The 26,670-nt window shown below is 50.7% G+C and overlaps 1 protein-coding gene across 1 annotated transcript in view; it reads left to right on the top strand.

The window, feature by feature from the left end:
- Positions 1 to 23,576, top strand: part of Adamts17 (ADAM metallopeptidase with thrombospondin type 1 motif, 17) — a 145,138-nt gene extending 121,562 nt beyond the window's left edge. Inside the window, exons 18-23 of the mRNA XM_013011892.1 lie at positions 1,708 to 1,867; positions 2,389 to 2,524; positions 15,289 to 15,493; positions 16,538 to 16,690; positions 21,641 to 21,818; positions 22,807 to 23,576. Of these exons, the coding sequence (XP_012867346.1) occupies positions 1,708 to 1,867; positions 2,389 to 2,524; positions 15,289 to 15,493; positions 16,538 to 16,690; positions 21,641 to 21,818; positions 22,807 to 22,973 (999 nt within the window). The 3' untranslated portion in view covers positions 22,974 to 23,576. The remainder of the gene's footprint in view (positions 1 to 1,707; positions 1,868 to 2,388; positions 2,525 to 15,288; positions 15,494 to 16,537; positions 16,691 to 21,640; positions 21,819 to 22,806) is intronic.
- Positions 23,577 to 26,670: the final 3,094 nt, after the last annotated feature.

Here is a 26,670-nt window from a genome sequence, read left to right as displayed (position 1 = left end):
CCATGAAGACATATGGAAATCTACCTAGGCCACACTCAGCCTATGAAATCAACGCAAATATTCCCCGCAAGTAGATTGCTGGAACCCAAAGACCCATACCAAAGCCATTCCACTGGGGTAAGATTGTTTACCAAAGTCATTAGAACAGATACTGCTATGCAGTGATAAAAGTGGATGTTAGGAGGAGCAAAAAGGAAGCAAATTATTTAAAATCCATATGAAAATATTACCTCTTCGTAGAGGGGCTTGAGTTCTCTAGCAAGAGCCAGGTAAGTATATTCCTCTTCTTTACCAAAGGCTTTAGTAAACCATGCAGCCATCAGCCCATGCGAACAGGTACACAGCCTAGGCTGTCTCAGACCTGATAAACAATACTCAGAGAAAGCAGCTCCTGCTGGCTAACCTTCCAGCTCCCATTTAATATTAACTGCTTTTCTCTTGAGGTACAATTGTCACTTTTTTGGTGGTGGTGGTGGTGGTGGTTGGAGGTGTCTTTTATGTGTGTATACTGGTTCCTGGGGCTTGGAATCAGGGCTCAGGCACTGTCCCTGCGCTTTTCTGCTCAAGGCTAGTGCTCTACCTCTTTAACCACAGCTCCACTTTTGGCTTTTTTTTTTTTGGTAGATAATTGACTTTTCTGCCTGGACTGGCTTTGAACTGTGGTCCTCAGAGCTCATCTTCCTGAATAGGGTTACAGATGTAAGCCACTACCAGCTCCTGGACTGATGGGCATCTTTTAACACCTTGAAATGAGGAATGTTCCTCTCTCTCTCTTGCATTGGAAGCTAATTGTCCCCAAGTTGGGGTGTGCACATTGCTTGGAGCCCTCCCCCGCCAAGTGCTGGGAACCTGCATTTGAAAACAATTACACCAATACTGTGTGCCAAGGAAATGACATGAAATTGGTTTCATACGGATTCCCTGTTTATTCCCATAGTGAGATAGTAAAGACCTCCTTAAAGACTCATTTTAGTTTTTAACTGGAGGCATTTTTCCAAATGTGTTACTACTACAAGTCTATTTTTTTGGCAAAGGGGACATTGAAGCAGTTGAGATTTAGTGCCTCTACTGCTAGCCCACACAACCTCAAGAGGCTATGGAGGGTTGGCTCCTATCTGCCTGGTGCTGTGAGCATAGGCAGGTGGGCTGTGTGCTTCCTACCTTTAGCTCCAGCTGGCCCCTTCCTCCAGACCTCTCTTCCTAGAAGTGAGCTTGCTAGCTGCTGTCCGGGGGACTACTTGCTGGTCACAAGCTCATTCTGAAGACACTTGCACAACCAGACCACTTTTACCTGCCAGCGGGACACTTGTACCATTACACCTAGAAAGATTAAGCTGTTGAGCTATCTGCCAAAGCTGGTGTAAGGCTTGTCACAGGCATTTCCAGACATTTTGATTTCCATTCTGCACATTTACAAGAATTCACATCAGGTCACCACGCTGTGTGACAGACCCTCTCCCTGGAGAAAGACTTTGCAGACCCTTCTGTGATGGAGTATCTTTACCCCATGCCCCAGTTGGGCACCTGAGGAATCCCAGGCTGAGATAAAGGAAGGCTCCGTACATGAAACATGTTCTGAACCCTAGGAAAGAGTAGGCCACCCCCAAAACAGGCAGCCCAGCACATAGCCTGGTTTTATCCTTCCACAATTCAATGGGCTTGGGGCTCCATTTCACTGTGGCCTTTTTATTTTTGCTGCTGATTCAGGTGCTGTTATTTCACGACCAGAATTATGGAATCCATTACGAGTACACCATCCCTGTCAACTCCACGGCTGAAAATCAAAGCGAGCCGGCCAGGACTCAGGACGCGCTGTTTATCTGGACGCACAGTGGTTGGGAGGGGTGCAGCGTGCAGTGTGGAGGAGGTGAGCCCTGCCCTGGGTGGGAGGGAGGGACAGCAGGCTGCTGGAGGAAGAGATAGAGGATCCTCAGATCTCAGCTTCCTGGCCCTATTCATGTTTTCTTGTCACTTTTCCCTCAGTCCTAATGGTGACAGTAGTAGATTAATGTCAAATGTTACTTGCTCTGCTCTGGGTACCTTGAAGGTACTGATGGATTTTGAAAGCATTCAGCTATCTTAAGGCACAGGACGGGAAGCAAACCAGCCCACTAGAGGAAACTGAGAAGTGAAATCATGGCGGCCAACTCTTGATCGTACACTCACTGTGATTTGACCAGTGACAGAACGAAGATTTGAACTCACATACTCCTGTCCAAGGATACAGCGGATCTGATCGTGTTCTAGTCTTCCTCCTGCCCCAGTGCTGCCTTGTCATTATGCTTCTTCCTTTCTGACAACCGGGAGTCTTGGTCAGGGGTCAGGCCAGAGCATTGCTCTATAAATGTAGGTGCCACCACCTTTTGGTTGCTATGGTTTGGTTTCCAGGGGAACGCAGGACCATCGTGTCATGCACACGGATTGTGAACAAGACCACAACTCTGGTGAACGACAGTGACTGTCCTCAAGCAAGCCGCCCCGAGCCCCAGGTCCGAAGATGCAACATACATCCATGCCAGTCACGGTGAGGAGCAGTGTTTGGCGGCTGGGGAGGCAGTACCGTTCGTGGGGGTGCGGCATAACTAGGTAATACTGCAGGGCTGTTCACTGTGTTCCATTATGGTTGCTGAGTGATTTCTGCTTACTCAAAACAATCATGCGTCACTGAGCAATGGGGCCACAGTGTGAGATGTGTGCATCATGCAAAGGCATGTTTATCTTTTTCTGATGAGCCTGGGCTTTTGGAATGGCAGCAGTTTAGATTTCTGAGGGAGGAATTTCACATAGTGCTTTGGCTTTTGCACTAACCCTTTTGCATCGTCAGACTTTTACCGTGCTTGAATGAGAAGAGATGGCAGGCAGAGTAAGAAAGGAAATCTTGCCAGTGCCTCATGCTTGTATCCCAGCTACTCAAGAGGCTGAGATCTGTGGGTCTTACCATTCAAAGCCAGCCTGGACAAAAATTTCTGCTAGACTCCATCTCCAATTAACTAGCAGAAAGCAGGGCTGGAGGTGTGGTTCAAATGATAGAGTGCCAATCTTGAGTGATTAAAACTAAGCAAGAGCATGAGGATAGTACATTAAAAAAAAAAAAAGCCGGCAGACTTGCTGCATGAGGTTTATGTGTGCCTGGCAGCATTTGAAAGTCAATCCTAATGCTGAAGACATCTTGAACATTATTAGTATTAGGGCCATCCCTCAAATCCATCAACCAGTCAGACATACATATAGGGTCCAAGAAGACCATGGTAAAGAGCACCAGACAAGAAAATGAGCAAGCTGAGTGAGTGCAGGCCCTGAGTTCAGACTCCAGTGCCACCAGAAAAACAAGGTATCTGATGATACATTACACTCACACATACACATGCATATACACATGTATATGTGTATATAATCTGTATGTATATAATGGAAAACAGTGTTATACATATACTGGACACATTTAACAATATTTCAGTTTTTGAAGGCATGGTCTTTGGTTAGGCGTCTTTCATAAGGACTGCAGTTATATGGACTCAAGCCAGAGAGTGAAGCATAGAGTGGTTGAACTGTGGATAAAGGAAAAGAGATTTAACCTTAAGACAAGGCTGCTATGTATATGGAAGATGGGACTTAAAGCTTGGAGCTGTGTTGGGTCAGGAGAGCAAATACCTGTTTGAGATGGGGTGATCATGGCAGGACAGAGGACAGAGCCTATAACTTAGCAGAAGAACCCAAGAACTTCAGTCAAGAAACCAGAATCCAGCCCCTCTGTTGAACCTGGCAGAGTGGAAGCACTTTTCTTTATTATTGTTACTCTTTGACCTTTAAATCAGCAGAGATGTTTGCCTTTTCCCCTTGGTTTCCCTTTATTTCTCCTGATCTCTAATGCTCTTCAACCCTCTTGTTTTTCCACTGAGCTCCTGACAGTTTCCTTTGCCTTCCCAACTGCACCCCATTAGCACCTCTTTATTCCAGTCCTGTGCCTAGCTCTGTGGATAACTAACTGCTCCCAAACTCTGCCTTAACCATATGGAATCTGGAAACAGACACGCAGGACAGATGGCTGCTCTCCAGCATCTTGCAAACCAATACAAACAACAAGCAAACCTGGCCCTGACATTGGCAGGAGAGGCAGAAATCACAGGTCAGCTTAGCTGTGATAACTACATGGCCAGCAGCCTTCTCATAGCTGACCGCAGTCTACAGGGAAGAAGTCTTCTGTTGTCCACATCCAAGAGGTTAGGCTGTGTGCCAGCGATGGCACCCAATGTCCCAGCATCCTAGAGCAAGGAAGCAGAGCTCCCAGTAGTTCCGTGGGGTCCTCCTGGAACCCAGAGCTCATGCATTACCAGACTTAACATTTTTGTAGACCTTGAGAGCTTATTAGCCATGTGAGAACCCATTCCAAGTTATTAGATATTTCCCTGTAGTATTTCGGATTTGAAATCCTTCCCAGGCAGGACATGCTGTACTGTACATTGAATTACAGTGATTCAGTAAAGAACATTCAACAACTTACTGGTAATTGAATTGAATAGTCATTTGCAAGGAAATGTATTTGGTTTTTAAATTTGTTCTCCTTGCTCAATTCTTTTCACCAGACTGGCTGTGTTTGGGGTTAAAATGGAACGGAATACCAGATTTTCCTATTAAAGCATGTTCCCTGTGTGCACGCAGATGCACATGTAGGCAGCGAGATGGTTTGGAGATCATGACTTAAGAAACTTGAGCTCAGTGCCATTGGCTCATGCCTGAAACCCTAGTTATTCAGGAAGCTAAGATTTGAGGATCATGGTTCAAAGCTAGTCAAGGCAGAAAAAAAAAAAAAAACTCCTTATCACCAGTAAACCAGCAAAAAGTCAGAAGTGGCTTTTTGCCCTTGGTAGAGCCCTAGCCTTGAGTAAAGAAACTTAGGGACAGTACATAGGTCCTGAGTTCAAGCCCCAGTGTTGCCAGGATGCGTGTGCTTACATATGTGCATGCGCATGCATGTGAGCGCGCGCGCACACACACACACACACATACGAATTAGGAATGAACACTATGAGTACACTCATACAAAGAGAGAAAACATCAAGACTGAATAAAGGGCTCCTGGTCCATTGGCAGAATGTGTGTGCTCCCAGGGTGTTCTCAAAATCCCAGCTCCTCCAACGTCCGCTATTCTGGCATAGCTCACCATCCCTACCAAAGCTAAGAAATGAAGCCTTGCCTGCCGACCCCATCCAGCTAGAATGAGAGCAGGAGGGCTACTGTACTGGAAAATTCCTGCGTACGGGAGGAAAGGCACTGCCTGGAATGTTACTCTTGGATGGAACGCTCAACACCAACAGCTGTGTGATTCTCAAAGCATGAGCGGTTTTTTTCCAAACTCTGTGTGACTGGGTGTGGTACAACCTGTTAGCAAACCCAGACTTCCTTGGGGTTATTTTAACCCACACATTGCACCGAGGCAAGGTCCAGTTCCTGCATCAAGTGTTGGGTTGGAAGAAGCAAAGATCTGGTGGATGTATCATCCACTAATTAAGACCAATCACTAGTGAGCTTCTGATTTCCATGGAGAACTTGATGTGTTCCCATAAATCCCAGAGAAGACTATTTTCCTTCAACAGCTTCCTAGAAAATGAATGTGTGGGATGTAGATGTGTCTTTCTTGATAAGAGGCAAATTATGGAGTTAGCAGGAATCTAAAGCCCATTGGAGCAAGTAAGGCAGTCCCAGCCTGTGGACAGTGAGATAAGTAACTGAGCTGTCTCCTGGGTGAGGAAACCCCACAATCCTCTGGGGCTCTCTCTTGGGTAAGGAAACCCCATAATCCCCTGGGGCTGACTCCTGGGTGAAGAAGCAATCTTCTGGGGCTTGTCTCCTGGGTCAAGAAACCCACAATCCTCTGGGGGATCCACATACTTACTTTCCTCATTTTACAAATGAAGACTTTACATGCCTAGTCATTAAGTAACTTCCTCAAGCGTCTGCAGGTAGCAAGGCTAATTCAAACCAAGTTTTTCCTTACTTTAAATCTTAATCTCCCCTTGAAAACAGTGTGACCCCTGCCTACCATGGCATGGGAAAAGAAAAAGGAAAGCAAACATTGTCAACCAGGGCATCTATTGTTACAGAGACGCATAAAATCAGGTCAAGGAAAGTCAGTGGTTGGTACTGTAGTGGCTTTCATCTCAGAACAAGGGGCAGAAAGTTGGAGAACACTATGGTGGCTTCCTTCTCTGGCAGTGAAAGTGCAGCCATCACTTCAGAGCTGTGGATTAAGTCAACTCTTGTAGTAGGATCTTCAGTGTTGAAGCCTTGGGTCACAGCGTGGAGCTATGTTGGGTGTGGCCTAGTAAAAGAAGGTAGGTTGCTGAGGATCTGCTGACTTGTTCTAAGAGTTATCTGGACTGTGCTGGCAAAGAATCTCGAATTCAAGGCTTGAGTTATCTAAGACAAGGGTTTCAAATAAGGTGATTCCTGGCCCCCCGCACCCGGCCCCGACTTGAGTTGTTGTGGCTCACGTTTGAACTTCACAAAACCTACATGCTCTGACCCCAGTTGGCTGACATTGGGCTTGATGGAACTGGATACCACCCCCATACTGTGTCTTTCACCCACTCCCACTCCCAGTGTTCAGTGGTGCAAGTTATCAGGGATTGGAGAAGAGCAGAAGTGCCATCTGTAGCCCAGGTATTTTTCTGAGTGTGGGAGGAAGCCTGCCCACTTAGCTATCAAACATGGCCTCTCACACATCCTCCACCTTCTCTATGGCCAGCTGTTGGACTCACTGACTCAGGTGCCACATCTGAGCAGGGCACCGCTATCAGTTCTGTGCAGTCTGTATGACAGCATTTATTTTCCTCTCTTCTCCACAAGGACAGTGACCTTAGCAGTGCCTTATATTCATTCAGCAGATATTTGCTGGGCACTTGTTTGTCAAGCCAAGTAGGTTCCAGAGGATGGAGGGAGATCGACCAACACAGAACTTAGTGTGTGCTATTTTCCCTCCAATGCCCAGCAGCACCGGTGCCTTGGAAGTGCCTGCAGTTAATTTGTACAGATGAGAGAATCAGTACTGGTGAAGGAAATTGCCTCAAATGTCCCAGAATTCCTCCTCTCTGCAGTTAGTGCTGCTGTGTCAGAAATATTCATGCTCCTTGGTGCAGCCATACCCTTGCTTGTCCATCCTGACCTTGGTACAACCCTCACCCCTCCCAGTGCCCCCCTTCCCATTCCACTCAGTCAGCGTCAGGGGCCGCAGAAATCCCTTAAATAAATCCATAGCCCACCTGGTCATGCTTCACCATGACTTTTGTTTTAAATAGCTCTGTTTTAATCTTTGGAACAAAGACAAGATCTGTAAATCCTCATCATGAAAAGGCACCGAGACACACCGTGTTGTTTAACCTCAGGCAAGATGGGGGCAGGTTGTGCAGAGTGTGGCCTCGGGTCTCCGCCCCACCACCACTGCTAGCTGCACACACACCCCTGGGCACGCAACCAGATCTTGCCATCTGTAGAACTGCAAAATTAGAACTCCTCTCATAGAAGTCTTTAGAAGATTAGGTGAAGTAATGCCTATAAATTCCTTCATCCCAAGTGAGCATTGGATGAATGCTAGCCAAAAATCATCGTTTGCCGGTTTGCTGCAGAACTGTATTAATGATAAACATCAGTCAGCTCTTGAATCCCAGCGTTTTATGGGATATCCATCATGTGTTAGGATATTGCACACACATACTTTTAATACAGTTATAACTACATAATTTAAATTGCCCATGCTGGTGTTTTTTAGGCAATAAAATATTGAGGGAAAATCCTAGAGTTTTCTAACATTTCCCTTCTTGTTGGAACAAGTTCACATTACATGCATATATTTCAGAGTAAAATGAAGCAGCAGAGAAGTCTCCAGTGGTTCATTTCCAACCCCAAGTTCCCAAGTTCCATACTCGGGTACCTCAGATAATGTTATCAGCAGAATTGGGTGAGGTTTGGGAAGGAAAGAGGGTTCTGAGAAGGGGCTAGTGTCATTGCTCAGTGTGTGACTTGAGGTCTTCCAGACCCATTTGCCCATGCACCAACTCACCTGCTGGGCTGGAGTGGTGGTGGAAGGAGACCATGAGGGGGTTGCTGTTGATGTGGGCAGAAGGAAGTACTGCACCCTGCCAGGGCTTCTGCCTGCTCACTGGATGTGGCCTTAAATATCACAGAAGGAAGGAGCCTGGTGACAGAGAAATAGGTCATTTCCAGGAGGAATCCCCATGTCTGAAGAGCAGGAACTGGCATAGAGGAAATGACGGACCACAGCACATGCTAGGCTCCACCATTTTTTCCTCTTTCCTGATTCTCAGTCTGCTTCCTGGGAAAAAGATGTTCCGTATCCAGGCAGCAAGAGCTTTACAGTGAATTACTGGGAGCTGGGGGTGGGGGAACAGGAGTTTGGTGGGACCTGCCTGTGGATTATCAAGGACAGGGAAGAGCAATGAGAGGATTGGCCATCCTTTGGTGCTCATCAATCACAAGAGGCCCCTGGTGATTGTTTTTGTGGCAGGTGCAGTGGTTCTGCAGCCTCAAGCTTGTTAGGCTCTACCACTTGAATTCTATACCCTTTAGCTCTTTTTTTTTTCTCTCTCTCTGGTTATTTTTCAAATAAGCCAACCTCAGACTGTGTTCCTCCTACTTTGGGCTTCCACATAGTTGGGCTGTAGGTATGGCTTTAAATGGATTCCAGCCATAAATAAGCAACGTGAGCCAGCAAACTAGAGACAATGGAGACCAGAAGTGAAGAATAATGTGTAAATGTTGTATGTTCTGACAAATGAAAATATTACAACAAAAAAGAAAGTAGAACAAATAGAACAGAAAGAAAGCAGAAGGTAGAATAATGTCATTGCAGTTTCACAGCAGGTTATACAATCAAGCAATGTGATTAAAAACTGATAATTCAGGAGGTGAAAGAGGAAAGGGAAGGGAAAGGGTATTTTTATAAATGTCTCAACACTTCCCCATATCTGGCTCACCTGCCTCTTAATTTTGAAATGCTGAAAATTAAGGATGGGCCAAAGTATAACCAAAAAATGAAAATAACAAATGGGAGCAATGAAACAATACAGGAAATTAAAACAAGCACAGACAGCAATCCTAATTTCAGACAAAGAGGATTTCAAGTCAAAATGTATTCATGGTCTCAAAAACTCACGAGTTGAAAGTCACAGTGAAGGTGTAAAAATTGTGAACATTTATGCTCCACGTAATACAGCAGCCTTTTGTGTAAATCATGGACTCCAGGAGATGCAGGAATGGAGACAGAAAGTTACCTGTTACAGACATCACTAACTTCCTGCTCCATGAGACAGGTAAAATGAGAACAAAAACAAGGAAGTGGGGCTGGGAAGGTGGCTCAGTGGTAGAGCGCTTGCCTTGCATGCTTAGGCCCTGGGTTTGATTCCTCAGTACCACATAAGCAAAAAGAAAAAAAAGCCAGAAGTGACGCTGTGGCTCAAGTGGTAGAGCGCTAGCCTTGAGCTGAAGAGTTGAGGGACAGCACCCAGGCCCAGAGTTCAGGCCCCACGACTGGACCCCCCCCCCCGAAAAACAAAAACAAGGAAGGATATGAAAGGCCTAAGCAACATAAGAAGACAATTCACATTTGCCAAAAACTGTACCTTGACAAGAAAAGATGCATTTTTTTTGCCTTAGATGCACACAGAACCTTCACAGACCCTAAATACGTATTTGATCCTGAAGAAAACAACTATGAGCTCCATGGAACAGAAATATTACACTGATCACAAAGAATATAGCTGGGAAGTAACTGTGTGAATCATAAATACAAGATAGCTTCTCGGAACCTGCAAGTAAAATTAATGATATATGGCACCCATATTTGATAGTAACTCAAAAGTAGTGACCACTGACCTTGAGTCTGAGCACTTAAACTGCCATTCACCCACTTACAGATATTTATTGCAAGCTTTCCACGTAACCGGATTCTCTGTCCACTCTGAGGCTAACCTATGATCAAGAATACCCTCTGAGCTTTCCAGAGCTTCCTCTGATTGGAAAGATCAACAGCTTACACCCCACAGGAAGAGCTCATGCCCTTCTAGTTAGTCTAATGCTGAGGTTTGTGTGGTACCACAGCTGTGGCTGTGCTATAGCACACCAAGGGTGTGGTGGAATGTGATTTGGGGCCCATAGATCAAGTAACACCTACCTTGCCTCTCAGTCACCACGTGACCCTGAGCAGTGTCCGTTGTGGAGGCGCTTTGGGAATTGAGAAAATACTGGAGTCCAATCACATCTGGAACACAGAAGGGTCCAATTATCATGGTTCCTATTGTTTATGTACTTGAAGCTGGTCAGGTTACACCCAGACATGGGTTTGTTGAAGCCACATGCTAAAGAAACAACATGGACCAGCTGGGTGTGTCTAAAAGAGAGAAGAGGGGAGGGGGGAGGGAGGGAGGGAAAGAGAGGGAGGGAGAGAGAAGAGAGGGGGGGGCAGGACAAGTGGCCTGGAAGGTGCTGCCTCAGGAGAACAGTGGAGAGGCTCAGGGCATTGCAGAAAGAACAGCACATTTCAAAGATGTGGTCCTGCAGCGAGTGAGTCCATGTTTCCCTATGAGGCTTCCTCAGGCTTCGGGGTATATGTGGTGGCTCAGTTGTAAGGAGATCCAGGCAATGCCAGCTGATCTGAAAGCCCTCGCTCATCACCCTGGATGTAGGACTTGCAGTTCCACCCTTTGGAGATCATCCAAAATATAGGGTGAAAAAATGGCACCTATCCAACTTACCCAGCCAGTATGAGCCGGTTAAATAATTCATGGCTCTGTGGATCTGAGGGACTATTTTGCAAGCCTTACAAAGTCAACCTTTAGAAAAGCTCTTTGATCGCATAGGAATTACTTTTGCTATCAATAATGAGGCAGAATGGACAATGACTTGTTTATAGTATGACTGCAATGTGAAAATATGTATTGGGGGAAAAAGACTCGGATATTGTGAATTCTTGTATTTTCTTTATATTTGTATGAACCCTCCAGATTTTCTGCATTGTACATAAATTATCATTACTACTAATAAGTAAAATCATGCCCAGAGAAGAGATTCCTAAAATAAGCAGGGAAAAAAAAGTGTAGCCTAAATTCCTTGGAGATCAGGATAAAGATCAGCTAGGAAGGTTTCCAAAGAGGCAGACAAATTCCACTGAGCTGATACTTGGGAAACAGAGGGAAGTGAAAGGGGTCAAGCTGGGCTTTAGTGAAAATAGACATCGGACAGCATCCTTGCTGACATCTCCAAAGCATCCTGGGTAAATTTAATGGTCTCTACTTCATAAAGCCAGCCGTGGAATCACTTTCCGGTCATTAGCTATGAAAATTATTAACAAATCATTGTTTCCAAATGAAGGTGTTTATGGGATTTGTTGTTTCATCTCATGCTGAGTCTGAAGTTTCTCCAGAACATGAATTATCTCAAGCAGCTCTGCGTTTCTAAATAGTTTTGGACCAGGTTCCATGCCTTTGGCCCAGCGAGGTGTGCAGCGCCAAGAGGCTAAAAGTCTCCCTTACATAATTTGCTGAGAACTTAATTGAGACTAATTACTGTCTCTCACTCGCCTGCCTGGAGAGCATTTGTCCTACAGCTGCTGTAGCTCCATTTGGTTGGGATGGTTGAAGTTTTCCATGAAGCAAAATGAAGGACATGAATGTTTTATTGTCGCTTTATCCCACTGTAACTTTTTATAGGAAACTGCTGGTGGTTTTATTAGCTAGCAGAGTGAATACACAGCCTCTCTCCAGCATGCCAGAGTTGAGATTTAGGGGGTCCCCAGAGCGAGCATACTATCTCAGTGAGGTTCACCACCAAAGAGAAGATGGAGATGCTGCCTGGACCCTGTATGGGGGTGCAGCTTTGGGGCTGTTGTGTGACGTGCCTGCTAAAGATATGAGTCACTCCGCAAAGGGACAGAGCTAATGACAGGCTAAGGATTGATGATCAGGTGTTGGCACATCCAGGGTGAGACACAAATGCAGCAGAGCCAAACACCGCTTTCACAAATGGAAACACAGCCTAGGAGTAGCTCAGTGACTGCAATCAACAAGACTTGGCCTTCTTGACGAATAGAAATCTCCCGGCCATAGTGAGGTACGATATTCTTGTGGAGAAATGTCCATTTGTAAAGCCTCGCACATGCCCATGTATGAGAAGGCCTCCAGAAGACATGATACTGCATCTTAAATGCCAGGCCCAGGGCATGAAAGCATAGGTGGCCGGGAGCTGCTGACGGTTGTGGAAGGAGGAAACTGTTTCTGTGGATGCTGTGGAAGGGCAGAGACCCTGTGTGTGGAGGTCAGTTAGAATGTGTTACCCCAGGTGTGGGACATCACATTCATATACAAAGTCTGGATTTTTGTTTTAATGAACCAAAGAGCCAAAATCTGAATGCAGGGAGAGAGGCTGAGTTTTGCCGATGAAGGAAAGACAAAACTGAGTAAGGGAAAGTAGCCTGAGCCCTGAGAAGTCAGGGGAAGCACACAGAAGGATAGAGGAGAGGCTGGCAGTGTCACCTGTGCCCAGGCTGTCACCTGCACTGGGATTGTGCTACAGCTCATGTTCACCAGGCGCGCACGCTGGGCCGTCTTTGTTAACTGTAGAGGTCAGTGCCCCTTGGCATCATCCTCTGACTCAGGACCTGAGTCCCTCCCAGCTGTGTCCACATGGCTCCACCCTGAGTGGAAATCTCAAAGTCCTGCCCCACAGATGCAGCCCAGGAGACCCAAGGATTAGAACTAGAGCCCAGAGGTTCATTTAGACTGGGGCTGGTTGCTGGAATACTTGGGGGAGTCGAGAGAGTGTAGTGGGTACAAGTGGGGAACAGTAGGGTAAAAACCTCTCTCATACAGTGGGGGCACAGAACTGGGTCCACTCCACCTCCTGACACCCCTTCCCCCCCACCAGGAACATTCTCTGGGTGCTTTCCTAGCTGAACCCAGGTGGCTGAGAGTGGGAAGTGGTGGAATGTGAGGTCTGCCGGGCCCACGTGTGGGTTCAGCGTGAAGAATTTTGTGGGGCTTGGCTTCTAGGACTGCTGGACAGGGACTCTGGCTGGTGTTAATCGGACCTTGGGGGTATATCAAGCTGCTTGCTGGGGCTGGGACTTGTGTGTCATCCTACCATTCAGATGATGAACTGATACAGCCACGTCACAGTGGCAATCCAAGGACTGGTTCTTCCTGAGCTGCTTAGGACACATTGCTTGGGACTATCACATTGCTCTGTTAGGGTGGGGGAACACGTCATTTTACTTTGCAAGGTTTGAACTCGGGGCTTTTGCTCTTGCTCTGCTGGCTTGGCTGGCATTCTACCACTTAGGCCACACCTCCAGCCTGACTTTTGGCTGATTAACTGGAAATGGAATCTAGCAAACTTTTTTTCTTCTTTTTGCCTCGGCTGGCTTTGAACTATTATCTTCCAGATCTCAGGCTTCTGAGTAGCTAGGATTCTAGGTATGAGCCACTGGCGCCTGGCTCTGAGGCTAAGCTTTTAAGCCAATCCAGGAACTTGGCCTTGGAAGGGAAGCGGTGGGAGGGGCACGTGACAAGCAAGTGGCCCTGTGTGCTCCACAGGTGAGAGCTAGGGGGAGACATCTGGCCCTGTTTGAGGCCAGGGGCCAGGTGCTCTCTGCCCTGGCCCTGAGGTATGAAAGTATGAAGTTCTAGGCCAAAAGCAGCAGGGCCAAATTCCACAGCAGACAGGGCTGGGCCCACACAGGCATCTTCAGGGTTGAGAAATCATTTCCAACCTTTGAAAATGAGAAGAAAGCTCCGTTTTCATCTTAGCTTTTGCAAGTGAAAGCTGGAACAGCACCTGGTCACACAGCCACAGCGGGCTGGGCCCGGCTGCTGTATGACACCCTGGGAACCGCATTTTCAGCTGGCTATGATCTTGGCTACTCCCTGCTTCCAAGGCCAGTTAGCTCGAGCCGGCCTGACCACGGCTTCCGCAAAGGCTTTTTATACACACAGAAAAAGCACCAAGATTAACCGATAAATACTTCTTTCTATGGCAATTTTAACAGATCTGCTCGGTGCCATCTTCATTTCCTTTTGTCTGTCTGTCCTGGGTTTTGAACTCATGATCTCACCATACTTGTCTGGCAAGTATTCTGCCACTTGATTCACATCCCTAGCCTTTGTAGTTTTCATTATTATTATTATTATTACTTTTGCAGATAGTCTTGTCTTTTATTTTTTCCTAGTCCAGCAAGGGCTCCAGTTCTAGCATACCACCCAGTCTCAGGGCAAAGTGAATGTGTTCAAGCTTAGGAATAAGTACTTTTTCACATCTGAATTTGGGGCGAAAAGCCATTCCCTTCGATGGTCTCTATGGTTTGCAGACCCGAGGCAGGAGCACCTGCTTCTAGAAAAGCTCATATTCTCAGACCAGCATGAGGCGCTTCAGATTTTCATTTCCTCTTCTAAGAAAACAAATATGTGAACACCCTGCATCTGAAAACTCGTAATTCTCCAGTTGGAAATAGGGAAGGGCGGTGTGGAACCATCACGCACAGCTGTGAAGTGGCCCTGTGGGCTCCCCAGGGACAGCATCGCACCTGAGCGTGTTACGTCACCGCTGCACCTCGGCATCCGCCACCTTCTCTGCCAACATCTGTCCAATAAAAGCAGCCCTGTATCTGCAGACCGTAAATGGCCCAGGTTAAAGTTGGGTGCTGCTTTTCCTCATCACACAGTGGCTGGCTCTAGTCAGCTGGGAGCTGGGAGAGGAAGGGCCTCTCAAGCAGAATGCAAAGTCTGAGGCAGCCCTCGGGGTGTTGCCTGGAGTGGGCATGGGGCGTGGGCAGGCTAGCCTCCACAGGTACCCTCCACGTGGTGAATGGCATAGCAGGTATCCTGGGAAAAAGCTGTGTGTCTTCATCAGCTAATCTGCAGTAACAAATAGCTCCAGCATCGGAGTGCCTTACAAGGTTGGGTTCTCCTGGCAGATGGCAAGAAAAGCCACATCAGAGCCAGACCTCCTAGCCAGATGCAAAGGTTCCGCCTACAATCCACCGGCCAGCACACCCCGAAGTGCTGTGTGTAGAAAGCTCTGTGCTGAGGGAGGCATTGAACCAAATGACCACTCAGGTCCCTCCCTCTGCTGTCTGCCGAGTCCATTGCAAAACTCCCGATCTGTCTCCTTTCCTACCACAGGCCCACAATCCTTCTGGAAGGTTCCCTGAGGGTATAGGAGGGGGGGGGGGAAACCAGGCTTCTCCCATGTTATTCTCTCTGTGTCTTTTCTCCCTCTGGGCAGGTGGGTGGCAGGCCCCTGGAGCCCCTGCTCGGCGACCTGTGAGAAGGGCACTCAGCATCGGGAGGTGACCTGCGTGTACCAGCTGCCGAATGGCACCCACATCACCACGCGGCCGCTCTACTGTGCCGGTGCCCGGCCAACACCCGTGCAGAGCTGCGAAGGCCAGGACTGCCTGTCCATCTGGGAGGCATCTGAGTGGTCAGAGGTGGGTGTTGGGGCTTGCCGCCCAGGACTGAATCCATGAGGCCAGCGTGTTGGTAACATCCCCTACCCGCTCCGAGGTCAGCTTTCAAGTGTCCTTAAGTGTCATCTGGGATCACAGCACTGCTTAAAATAAGACATGGTCACATGTATTGGATGATGCGTACATTGACATCGCAGTATATATGTTGATTCTGCTTGGCTTGTAATCCTCCCTACTCAGGGAGATGAGATCTGAGGACTGCTGTTCAAAACCAGCAGCCAGGCAGAAAAGTCCCTCCTGAGACTCTTCTCTCCAATGAAACACTTTAAAACTGGAAGTGAAGCTGTGGCTCAAGTGGTAGAGTGCTAGTCTTGAGTCCAGGCACTAAGTTCAAGCCTCGAGACCAGCAGCACAAAAACAAATGAACAAAAACAACAAAAATGTACCCTTGTGAAAATCCAGGTCTTTTGTCTCCCTTTTATAATATTTTAAGAAAAGGAAGAATGAACTTAAAATCTTGTTACCTTTTTTGTGTATGTACAGTTAGGGTTGTGAGCTTTCCATACAAGGCAGGGTAAAGGCAGGGGCTCACCCCGTTCCCTCGTCCACCCAGGGAAGCCTTAGGGCTTTGGCCACCTAACTGTTATTGATCCAAAGGTGAATTGTGTCTCAAATCAGATCAATTGAAATGTTTTCCTCTCAGACTCTTCCTCACTGAAAAAAATAATACATCCTACCAAAAGAGCTATGCTCGACATTTTCAGTTATTGTTAGAACATCCCATGGAACAAGATTTAAAAGAAATTCTTCTTGGCCAGTACCAGTGGCTCGTGCCTATACTACTACCTATTAAAGAGGCTGAGATCTGGAGGATCAAGGTTCTAGGCCAATACCAGCCGATAAATCTGTGAGCCTTTGAACCTCAGTCCATCCAGACCTCATCATCCAGACCTCAGACTCTCTGACTCCTAGCTCCAGAGCCGGCACACAGTAGGGACTTCAGAGATGCTGATTTACTTGAACTGAATGGGAACTGGATTAACCCCCTACTTGGTGTCTTGCTAGTGCTCTGCTGACTGTGGCCAAGGGACGCAGAAGCGAACTGTGATGTGCACCAACTCCCAGGGGAAGTGTGACTCGGCCACCAGACCAAAAGCCGAGGAGACGTGCGAGGACTACTCGGGTTGCTACGAGTGGAAGACGGGGGACTGGTCCAAGGTGAGAGCCGCCCACTGCCCTGATCTCCAACACACCGAGGCCTGGCAGGCGCCAGAGGCTTGGCTCTGGGGACAGGCCTCTGTTCTCTCAGGTGGGCTCTGTCTAAACAGGAGAGTTCAATCCCTTCCCAAGGCCCTGAGGGAAGAGCCTCCCTCCTCCTCCCCTAGGCTGGCTGGCTAGCTGGGAACACACCAGACTTGGTGTGCGTGTGAAGGAAATCACACCTCAGGTGCTCCATGCCTGTCTGTCTGCCCTTTGAAGCATGAGGCAAGAGGCCATCTCCCAGCCATCTGCCAAGAGAGCCCCCTAAGCTGGGTGCTCTCCTGTCACAGGCTCATTCCTGTAGCTACTCAGGAAACTGAGATCTGAGGATTGTGGTTCGAAACCAACCCGGTTAGGAAAGTTCATGAGACTCTTTTTGCCCATAAACTACCCAAAATCCGGAAGTGGAGCTGTGGCTCAAGTGGTAGAGTACTAGCCTTGAGCATAAAAGCTCAGGGACAGTACCCTGGCCCTGAGATCAGGTCCCAAGACTGGCCACACACCGTATGTGGGAAGGCAGCTTCCAAGAAATAGTGGATTTGGGAAGATGGAAACACCTTCCTATTTCTCTTCTAACCAGAAGATCTGACTAAAGCAATGGGATCAAGGCCAAGTTCTGCCCAGTTCTCCCCAAACCCCAAACAGAAACATCCCACAGTGAGTAAGTGGTTAAGGCTCAACATGCAGCAGCTACCATGGAACACCATTTGCTTCAGGGCTGCTCCAGAAGAAAGCTGTGCTGCAGGCAGAGAAGTGGTAGAGATGCTCAGAGGTTCCCAGGTGCTCTTCGCATGGGGCTGGGGTGGGGCTGACAACCTGGCTCCTTTCGCGTGTCCACACTGTGGTGGGCAGTCTGGGCACTGGCATGATGGAAAAGCATCAGATCTGACCAAGCCCACCCACTCGCACTCTAAGAATGAGTTGATTCTCATGGTCACAGGTGCCCCAGCAGGAGGCAGAGGATCACACACACACACACGCACACACACACACACACACACACACACACACACGCACGTACACACAGGTAGTTTCTTCTTTGTGGTGCATCCCCCCCCACACACACACCTCAGGACATGTCACTGATGTCCCCGAATGACTTCAGCAGCTCACATGGGACATGCTTCATGTCCCAGCAGTCTTGCTTCCTTGAGCCTTGTCTGTGCTCCTTCTGTCAGCTGACCCGAGGCTGTGTCCTTGCTGAGGAGCACAGGTGACCCCCGCCGGGGCCCTCTGCCCACTGTCTGGCACACAGGCAATGCTAGCGGCTGCTCCTTTTTCTATTCTGGTGCTGTCACAGGTCCCTTGTGTCTGAATCTCATTTCTCACCTGGGCCTATGAAATAGTCACATCTTAGAAGAGCAGTTTAGGGTTCAAGCTCCAGAAAACCGTGTGCCCCAGCCCAGGGGATGGGATGGCAGTGTGGCGCGGGGCAGACAGTGTGTCCAGCGCTTGCTGGAGGCCTGAGACTCTGGGGATGGGTAGCAGGGAGGCTCAGCACCTAAGAACAGCGCCAGCCTTAACAGAGAGGATAACTTAAGACCACCTGCCTGTCCCCTCACGCCCCCCTCCCCAATAGCTGTAGGCCATCAGAGGCCACTTAGCCTCCTGGATCTTTAGCTGTAAAGTTTCAGCCAGAATCTGAAGGGTAGATGGCTGCAAATTCATAAGAGGGAGGTGGGGGAATACAGGAAGCCAAGATGCATGGAAGGAAATAGGGGATGAAAGGTGAGGGAGAGTGTGTGTGTGTGTGTGTGTGTGTGTATGCGCGCGCACGTGCGTGCGCATGCACACTTGTGCTTTCAATGTCAACGTAAGCACAAGATGCATGGGGATTTTCATTATTTTTGAGACCTGCTATTTCAGGTTTCAACAGCTTCCCAAGTTTTCCCTACCCGAGCCAAGAAACCTGTCAAAATGCCTTTGAAGAGCTTTTGATAGTTCATCAGCCAAATGCCTCTCAGACACAAACAGCAGCCAGTGACTGGGGATTTTCTCGCTCATTCTTTGCTATCCAGAACCTGCCCAAGGCAGGCCGGCTGTGAGAATGACTCCACAGGCCCCAGTTGGAGTCCCTCCTTGCCTCCGTGTCCCCTGAGGCAGTGTCCCCTGGCCTGGGCCCGCTGCCCGAAGCAGAGCTCTTCCTGGGCCACACTTTTCTCCTCCAAGATTTTTACAGCCCACTTTAGCTAATCCTGAAAACATGGTGTGGGGACAGGGCATTATGTACAGACTTGCTGAGGGATGGGGAGGTGAGGGGAGGGGAGTTACCAGGGTGGGGCTGGGTGGTGATGGAGACCCAGCTCTTCCCTGCTGGGATGGCCTGGCTTGGAGGTACGGGGCCGGCACGGAAGCCCGAGAGATGGAACCTCTGCACCCCTGCAGATGCATATACTGAGCACCTCACGGTGTGTTCCTAAGTACAACACACAGAAACCCAGTGTCCAGTGCATAGTGGACATGGGGAAGGGGGGCTGTGTTGCTATCCTTGTGGTTACTGTCATTGTAAATGGCCAATCCAGTAGAGTTTGGATGTCGCCCGCCTGTCATAAGGGGTCCTAAAACAGAAAGCTTGTCCTCCTCTCCTCCTCTTTGCAGGAAGCACTTCTAGCTAGTGTAATACAATCGCTTCCTCCCCCCTCCCGCCCCCAGCTGGCTTATGCCTATATTCCTAGCTACTAAGGAGGCTGAGATCTGAAGATCTCAGTTTGAACAGCTCAGGCAAGAAAGTTTGTGATATATATAGATATACATATATATCTATATATATATGTATTTTTTTGTGGAGTAGGGGGTCGATCATGGGACTTGAACTCTGGGCCTGGGCGCTGTCCCTCAGCTCTTCAGTTCAAGAGTAGCTCTCTACTACTTGAGCCACAGCACTCAAGTTCTGTTTTTCTGGTGGTTTATTGGAGATGAGTCTCACAGACTTTCCTGCCTGGCTGGCTTTGAACCACAATCCCCAGATCTTAGCCTCCTGAATAGCTAGGATTGTGTGCTAAGTGTGAGCCACCAGCACCCAGCTTGTGATATTCTTATCTCCAATTAACCACCAAAAAAGCAGGAAGTGGAGCTGTAGCTCAAGTGGTAGAGTGCTAACCTTGAGGAAAAAAAAGCTAAAGGACAAACCTTCAAGCCCCGAATTCAAGCCCCAGTACTGGCGAGTGAGCACGCATGTGCACACACACACCTTTTTTTTGGGGGGGGGCGGTCCGGTCGTGGGGCCTGAACTCTGGGCCTAGGCACTGTCCCTCAGCTCTTCAGCTCAAGGCTAGCACTCTACCACTTGAGCCACAGTGCCAATTCCGGCTTTTTTTCTTTTTGCTTATGTGGTACTGGGGAATCAAACCCAGGGCCTCAGGCATGCAAGGCAAGCGCTCTACCACTGAGCCACCTTCCCAGCTCCCACACACACTCCTTTATCAGTCCATAATTTACACAACAAGCAGATGAGTAAGTCCAAACTGAATCTCCCTTTCTTTGCTTTGTGGCCATGAACCTCACTGTGGTGCTGGGATTGGAACCCAGGACCTCACATATGACTGGAAGGCAGCATTGTAGCGTTGAGTACCCCAGCCCTGCTGGGAGCCTGGCAGAAAGATGCAGGCTGTGTGCATCATGCTCCGCATCTGTTCCTGGAGGGGCGGGAGGGGGCTGCGCTTGCTTCAGGCTGTCTGGCGAGGAGCTTTCGGGTGAGTTCATAACTGCTTCCATTTCTGTCTCAGTAAACTGAGTCTTGGAAAGCCACAGTGGGTGTTGATGGACTAAGCCGCTGGAAACAGTACCCATCGGTGAGGGCGGCTTCAAACAAGACCAGATCGGTTTTTTGTTTTTTCACTAGAACTGTTTGCTTAGACTGTAAAAGCCTTGGGGTGGGAGGGGGAGGGGGCGAAGTCTGATGCTCTCTGGGAGACACTGCCATCTCCTGGGGGTTTAATTAAAGTTGGGGGCATCGGTAGATGCCACAGAAGCATCACAGCGTACGCCCTGGTTGTTGGATGGCAGAGGGTGAGGCGTGGAAGCAAGCCTTTCAGATTCGTCTAGAACCTTATTTGTCTTCAGGGCCCAAAGGAGGGGCAGGCTCAGCACAACTCTCAGCTCAGACAAAAACCTAGCCCTGAAGGTGGGTCGCCCACCTCTTATACTAAAGGCCCGTTGGTGGGAGTCTCCGTTTTCCTTTGTAGTTTCATAGGTAGCTTTCATGTATGGTGGGATACATGAAAGGGGAAATGAATCCCAGAAAACCATAGGAGATTTTAGCAGGAAGGCGCTGGCCTGCGCAGGTACCGGCGCTTCACATTCAGGTCTCAGGTTCTCACTCGGCTGTTTCCCCCCTTGGGAATTTGGCATCACCTGCTCTGCTGTGACTCGTGTGCCAGTGCTGCAGGTGCCAGCAGACGGAGCGCTGGTGTCTGAACGACTGCTGTTAGTCTCGAATATGAACGAGTCCAGGACTCCAGTGTGTGCCACACAGTGTCGTTTTCTGTAACTTAATGCTGAACCTAGCCTTCTGGTCATTTCTGGGCTGTTCCCCCATCCCCAGGAGTCCAAGATGGAGGGGCCGGCAGCCCTCGGTCTGGGGAGGACCCTTTCCCTGGGCTTACAAACAGCTGTTGCCTCGTCTTCACCTGGGGGAGAAAAAGAGTCTATGTAGTCAGTCTTCTTGAAGGATACTAATCGCATTGTGAGGGCTCCACCTCAGCATGTCATTAACCCTAGTTACTTCCCATAGTCACACCTTCCCTCATACCACCCCACTGGGGGTTTAGAGCCTGGGCATATGCATGGGGGGGCAGTCCACAGCAGTCCTGCAGCAGGCAGCAGTGCATGGGAAGGAGCCAGGTTGGGGGGAGCAGCTGCACTGTAGACCTGCACCCCAGCCCCCACTCAGTGTCGCTGTCCGGGCAGTGCTCCTCCACCTGTGGCAAGGGGCTGCAGTCCCGCGTGGTGCAGTGCATGCACAAGGTCACCGGACGCCACGGCAGTGAGTGCCCTGCCCTCTCCAAGCCCGCCGCCTACAGACAGTGCCACCAGGAGGCCTGCAACGACAAGATCAACGTGAACACCATCACCTCCCCGCGCCTCGGTGAGTGCCCACCCCTGACTGGTGAGCTCTGAGTGGAGACACGGGAGTTTTTGCCAGTCCTGTGGAGCAGCGGGCTCAGAGATGGAGGCTCACTCAGGTTGAGGCAAAGGCATCCGTAGCCCTTCTGACCCCAGGAGTCAGGGCTCCTGTGCTAGGCAGGGTGGAAGGTATTCCTTCTAGAAGTGCAAGGTTCAGGAGCCCCGATGATGCCCGCGCTAGACGATGCCCCAGGTGGACACACATGCGGCGGGGGTGGGGCTGCCTCGCCATAGCACATGGGTCTGATAACTGGGCAACGGTGTCTGCTTTTCCAGAGGGGGGGTCCCCAGGAGGCGGAGCCATGCCCCTTTCCCTCATGAAGCGGCCAGCAGAGCCGCAGCTCCCTTTGGGTGGGGAGGGGTGGGGAGAGCTGTCTCTGGGGGCATGAGCCGGCTTGGGGACCTCTTTGGAGAAAGCAGGGCCTGCTCTCCTATGGAGGGGCTGTGGGGCCTTCGGTGCCCACCATTTGATAAATGCCACCCGTTATGGTGCCATTAACAAAATCAGCCCTAGAATAAGAGTGCATGGCCAGCCAGCCAGCCCAGCCTGCATGGCTCAGAGCTGCCATCCTGGCTCACGGGAGGCGGAGATCTGAGGATCTCAGTTTGAACCAGGGCAGAAAAATCCAAGACTTCAATTCACTAGCAAAAACAAAAGTCAGAAGCGGAGCTATGGTTCAAGTGGTAGAGCACCCGCCTTGACCAAAAAAACCATTCTAAGCAGCAAGCACACGGGGTCCCTGAGTTCAAGCCCCACTACCGCTGCCCACCCCCCCACCCCCAAAGAAAAAAGAGGGAGGTAGAGCAAGGGAGCCACACACTCAGCAGCGCCGCTGCGTGAAGCACAGCGTGGCATCATGGTGCCCCAGCGGGAGCACGGGGCGTGGCCTGTGCCTGCTGGGTCTGTGTGTCATGCCATGCCCACGGTGTCCCCCCCACCGTCCCCTCAGCTGCGCTGACGTACAAGTGCACACGGGACCAGTGGACGGTGTACTGCCGCGTCATCCGAGAGAAGAACCTGTGCCAGGACATGCGCTGGTACCAGCGCTGCTGCCAAACCTGCAGGGACTTCTACGCCACCAAGATGCGCCCGCCACCTCCGCCCCCCAGCTCCTGACGCGCAGCCCCGCTCCCCCTCACACTCGGGGTCTGAGGCCTGGCAGCACCCCGGCCCCACGGCCGGGACCCCCTCCTCCCCCCAGGCAGAGCTCTGCCCCCCCCAAGATCCAGCGAGGGACAAGGCGAGAGTGGACTGGATGTGGTCCTTCACTGAATGGGCGCAGCCACTGGACGGCGTTCTCCTCCCGAGATGATCATAGTGTCTGAGCTTCTTAAACCTCCATCGAGAGAGAGTCACCAAGTACTGCCTGGGTCCTGGCTTGCTTTTGGCATTTAAGTCCCCAGGGCCTCTTGTAGCCTGGGGAAATCCCCTGAAAACGAGATGCCATGTTAGAGGCTTCCTTCTGAACCCCAGCGGCACCCTGGATGGAAGGGGAGATGGCAACCCACAGACATTCCTCTAAATCTCCCTTCCTGAGAACACAAGAGCCGGCCTTCACCTCCCTCCCCATCTCTAAGAACTTGTTCTCGAATTCCCGGACCTTGTCTTGGAAGCTTTGTCCCCGGAGCGTTTCACATCCACATAGACCGAAAAGACACCGGTGCCACCCACCTGAGTCTGCACATCACCCATGTTGGAAGAATATTCTGGAAGGGCTGGTTTGGGGGCTCTGCTGCATACCACATAGGAACAAGGAGAGCCTATCTTCTAGGTGCTGTGAATGGGGACCCAGCTGGTGCTCCCTCCTTACCCTACAGGCGTGCTCACACAGCCCGCCCGCCCGCCCTCCCGGCTTCCCGGGAGCCTGCCTGACCTGCTGCATCTCCAGGTGCTTTCATTCTGCCACCTAGGCCTCGGGCTGATGGTGGCACTTGGGCCTGCCATCTGCAGGGCGAAGCCCGAAGGCATCATCAGGGCCCAGGGTGGCCCCACTCACCCCAGCCATCGTGGTTGAGCTTCAGAAAGACAGAGATCTTCTGCTCTTTCCCCTCCTGTCTCTGGGAACGGGAGCACAGTGGGGGCCCCTGCTGCCCCTGGAGGCTGGGGAAGGGGAGGCAGGGAGGGGGGAGGGGGAGCGGCCCCTGGGGGCCTGTGGTGCTCACCCGCTAGGCGGTCATTTCATGGGTGCTTGTGTACTGACACTTGAAGGAGCCCCCTCCTCCTCCACTCTGCTCGGAGCGTCGTGGGATCGCGTCTCGGTGCTTCTGGATTCATTGGTGCTGTTTCTGTTGCAGCTTTCGGCCTTCCTTTCCTTTGCTTTGGATTACCCCGTGGCAGGAAGAGTGGCGGGGATGACAGGGAGTTCATTGGGTCCCACTTGAACTGAGGAGGAGTGTGGAGAAAAACTCCTCAGGTGCTGGAGTGGGGAGGGGGACAAAGTCATGGTGGAGCAGCCCCCTGCAGGGTGCGATGACCTAGTTATCACCCCCCCCGCCCCCCATGTCTGCACAAAACACTGTCCACTGTGGCCTGGCCGCCTGCAGACCCCGCACACCCACACCCACACCAGACACTTCACCGCCTCTCGCTTCACCCACTGCGGGGCCCTTGGAGCGTTGGGGGTGCGCAGCCAGGCAGCTGGCCCCACCCTCCTTCTCGGGGCCACCTGGGCACTGGCTGTGCCCCCCGACTTGCTCCCTTGGCACCTCCTGGAAACTTGCAGGCCGCCCACCTTTGGGGGGGCACCGCTGGCCCCGTCCCCACCCCACACTCTGGTGCTCACAGGGTGCTGTTTCCACGTGCATCCCCCCCCCCCGCTGTCACTGCTGCTGCTGCTGTGCCATCGCGGTGCCCTGGTCTCCGGGGACTCCACGTCGCCCCCTGCTCTTCTCCAGGACGCAGGACGGTCCTAGCGCTGCGACTCCAGAGTGGAGCCTGTATCCCTCCCGCTGGTTAGCTCACACCATGTACTGTACTCACGCTCGTGTGTGTGTGTGTGTGTGTGTGTGTGTGTGTGTGTGTGTGTGTGTGTGTGTGTGTGTGACTTTTTTGGTGCTGGTTTTGCAAAGGAAAAAAAAAGCAAAAGACAAACATTGGATGCCATTTTCCATGAAAAATTAATCATTTCATTTGGAAGCAAGTTGAACACATGTTAATAAAATGTTTTTCCATCACAGTTCGAAGCTGTCTGTGGAGTGGAAGACGAAAGCCAGTCCTCTGGGCTGATGGCGGGAGGGCCTGGGGTCTGGCGGGGGTGGAACCATGCCCCCCACATGTAACGCCGCCACGGTGACTGCTACCTCCTCCTTCTCTTCTGTCCCCGTCCCCTCCCTCCCCTCCCTCCCCCCTCCTTTCTGCCTGTTCCCCCTTACTCCTTTCTTCTCTTCCTCTCCTTTTCTCCCCTACACTCTCACCTCTCGCCCTACTCTTTTCCTCTCTTCCTAAGTCCTTTCTCCTTCCCCCCTCCTCTCTCCCCAGTTCCTTTCTCCTTCCCCCTCTCCTCCCTGCTCTTTCTTGCTCTTCTTTTTTCCATCTCTCCCTCCCATCCTCTACCCCATTCTCCACCTCTTCCTCTGCTCATTCCTTTATTCTCTCTCTTCTCTTTCCCCTCTTCTTTCTCTGTCCCTCTCTCCCCTTCCCCCTCTCTCCTTCCCCCCTCTCCCTCTCCTCAGCCCCCCTCTCCCACCTTCCTCAATCCCCTTTTCTCTCTCCCTCGCCCTCTCTCCTCCTTCCCCTACTCTCCTCCCTCCTCCCTCGTCTGCCTCCACTCCTCCCCAGCCTACTTCCCTCCCCCTCCCCCTCATTTCTCTTTCTTCTCCTCTCTGTCTCTTCCTCCCCCTCCTTCCCCCAATGTCCTTCTTCTCTAGCCCCCTCCCACTCTCTTCCTGTCCCCCCACTTTCCCTCCCCCCTCTGCCGTCTTCCTCCTCCATCTCTCCTCTCCCCTCTCCCCCCACTGTCTCTCTTTCCCTCCCTCCTCCCTGGCTCTCTCCATACACTGAAATCAGAAAGCACAAAACAGGCAAATTACAGTCTCCTGCTTCATCCCTTCCCATGGCTTCTGCCTGCGGCCTCCTCCCCTCTCCCTCCTCCCTCCTCCCTCCTCCCCCCTCCACACTGCCAGCCTCAGGCTCCTTTTGTTCCTGTGTGCCCTACACTCTCCCCACCCGCCTCGGCCAGCCATTCCTCGGGTCAGAAGTCATGGCCCCTGACTCGTCTCTAGACCGCAGTGTGGGCACACACCTGTCTCTCCTGCTGGACCTTGCCCTTGGAATCAGCGGCATACTCTGCTAGGAGACACCCCGGCCATGCGTGGCAGGAGGAAGGTTGAGGGCCGAGGCCTCGGTGGGTGAGCAGGTGAGCAGAATCCATCTCCGTCCTGGAAGTGCAGGTCCAGGGTTCCTGTGACTGTCACTATGTGGACACGCATGTGAATCAGGAACGGAAAGAGTCCAAACTCCACTTCAAATAACGCCCCCAACACCCTCTGCCCAAGTGCTGCCATTCCTGATTTGTTCTTGCTGGCTGGCTTCCTGCGCCTTCCTCTTTATTATTTCCTCTCCCCTCCCACTACATCCATCCCTTACCTGCCATCCACCTTCTCCAAGTTCAGATCATCCCACCCCTTCGCTCCCACAGGCTCATGCCTGTAATCCCAACTACTCAGAAGGCTGAGATCTGACGATCACTCACTGTTTTTTGTTTTGTTTTGTTTTGGGGGGGGTCTGGTCATGGGCCTGAACTCTGGGCCTGGGCACTGTCCCTCAGCTCTTCAGCTCAAGGCTAGCGCTCTACCACTTGAGCCACAGCGCCACT

Source organism: Dipodomys ordii, unplaced genomic scaffold (genome assembly GCF_000151885.1).
Source record: "Dipodomys ordii isolate 6190 unplaced genomic scaffold, Dord_2.0 Scaffold15, whole genome shotgun sequence".
NCBI lineage: Eukaryota > Metazoa > Chordata > Mammalia > Rodentia > Heteromyidae > Dipodomys > Dipodomys ordii.
The sequence above is the reverse complement of the archived record's forward strand: the minus strand, read 5'-3'. Positions and strand labels throughout refer to the sequence as shown.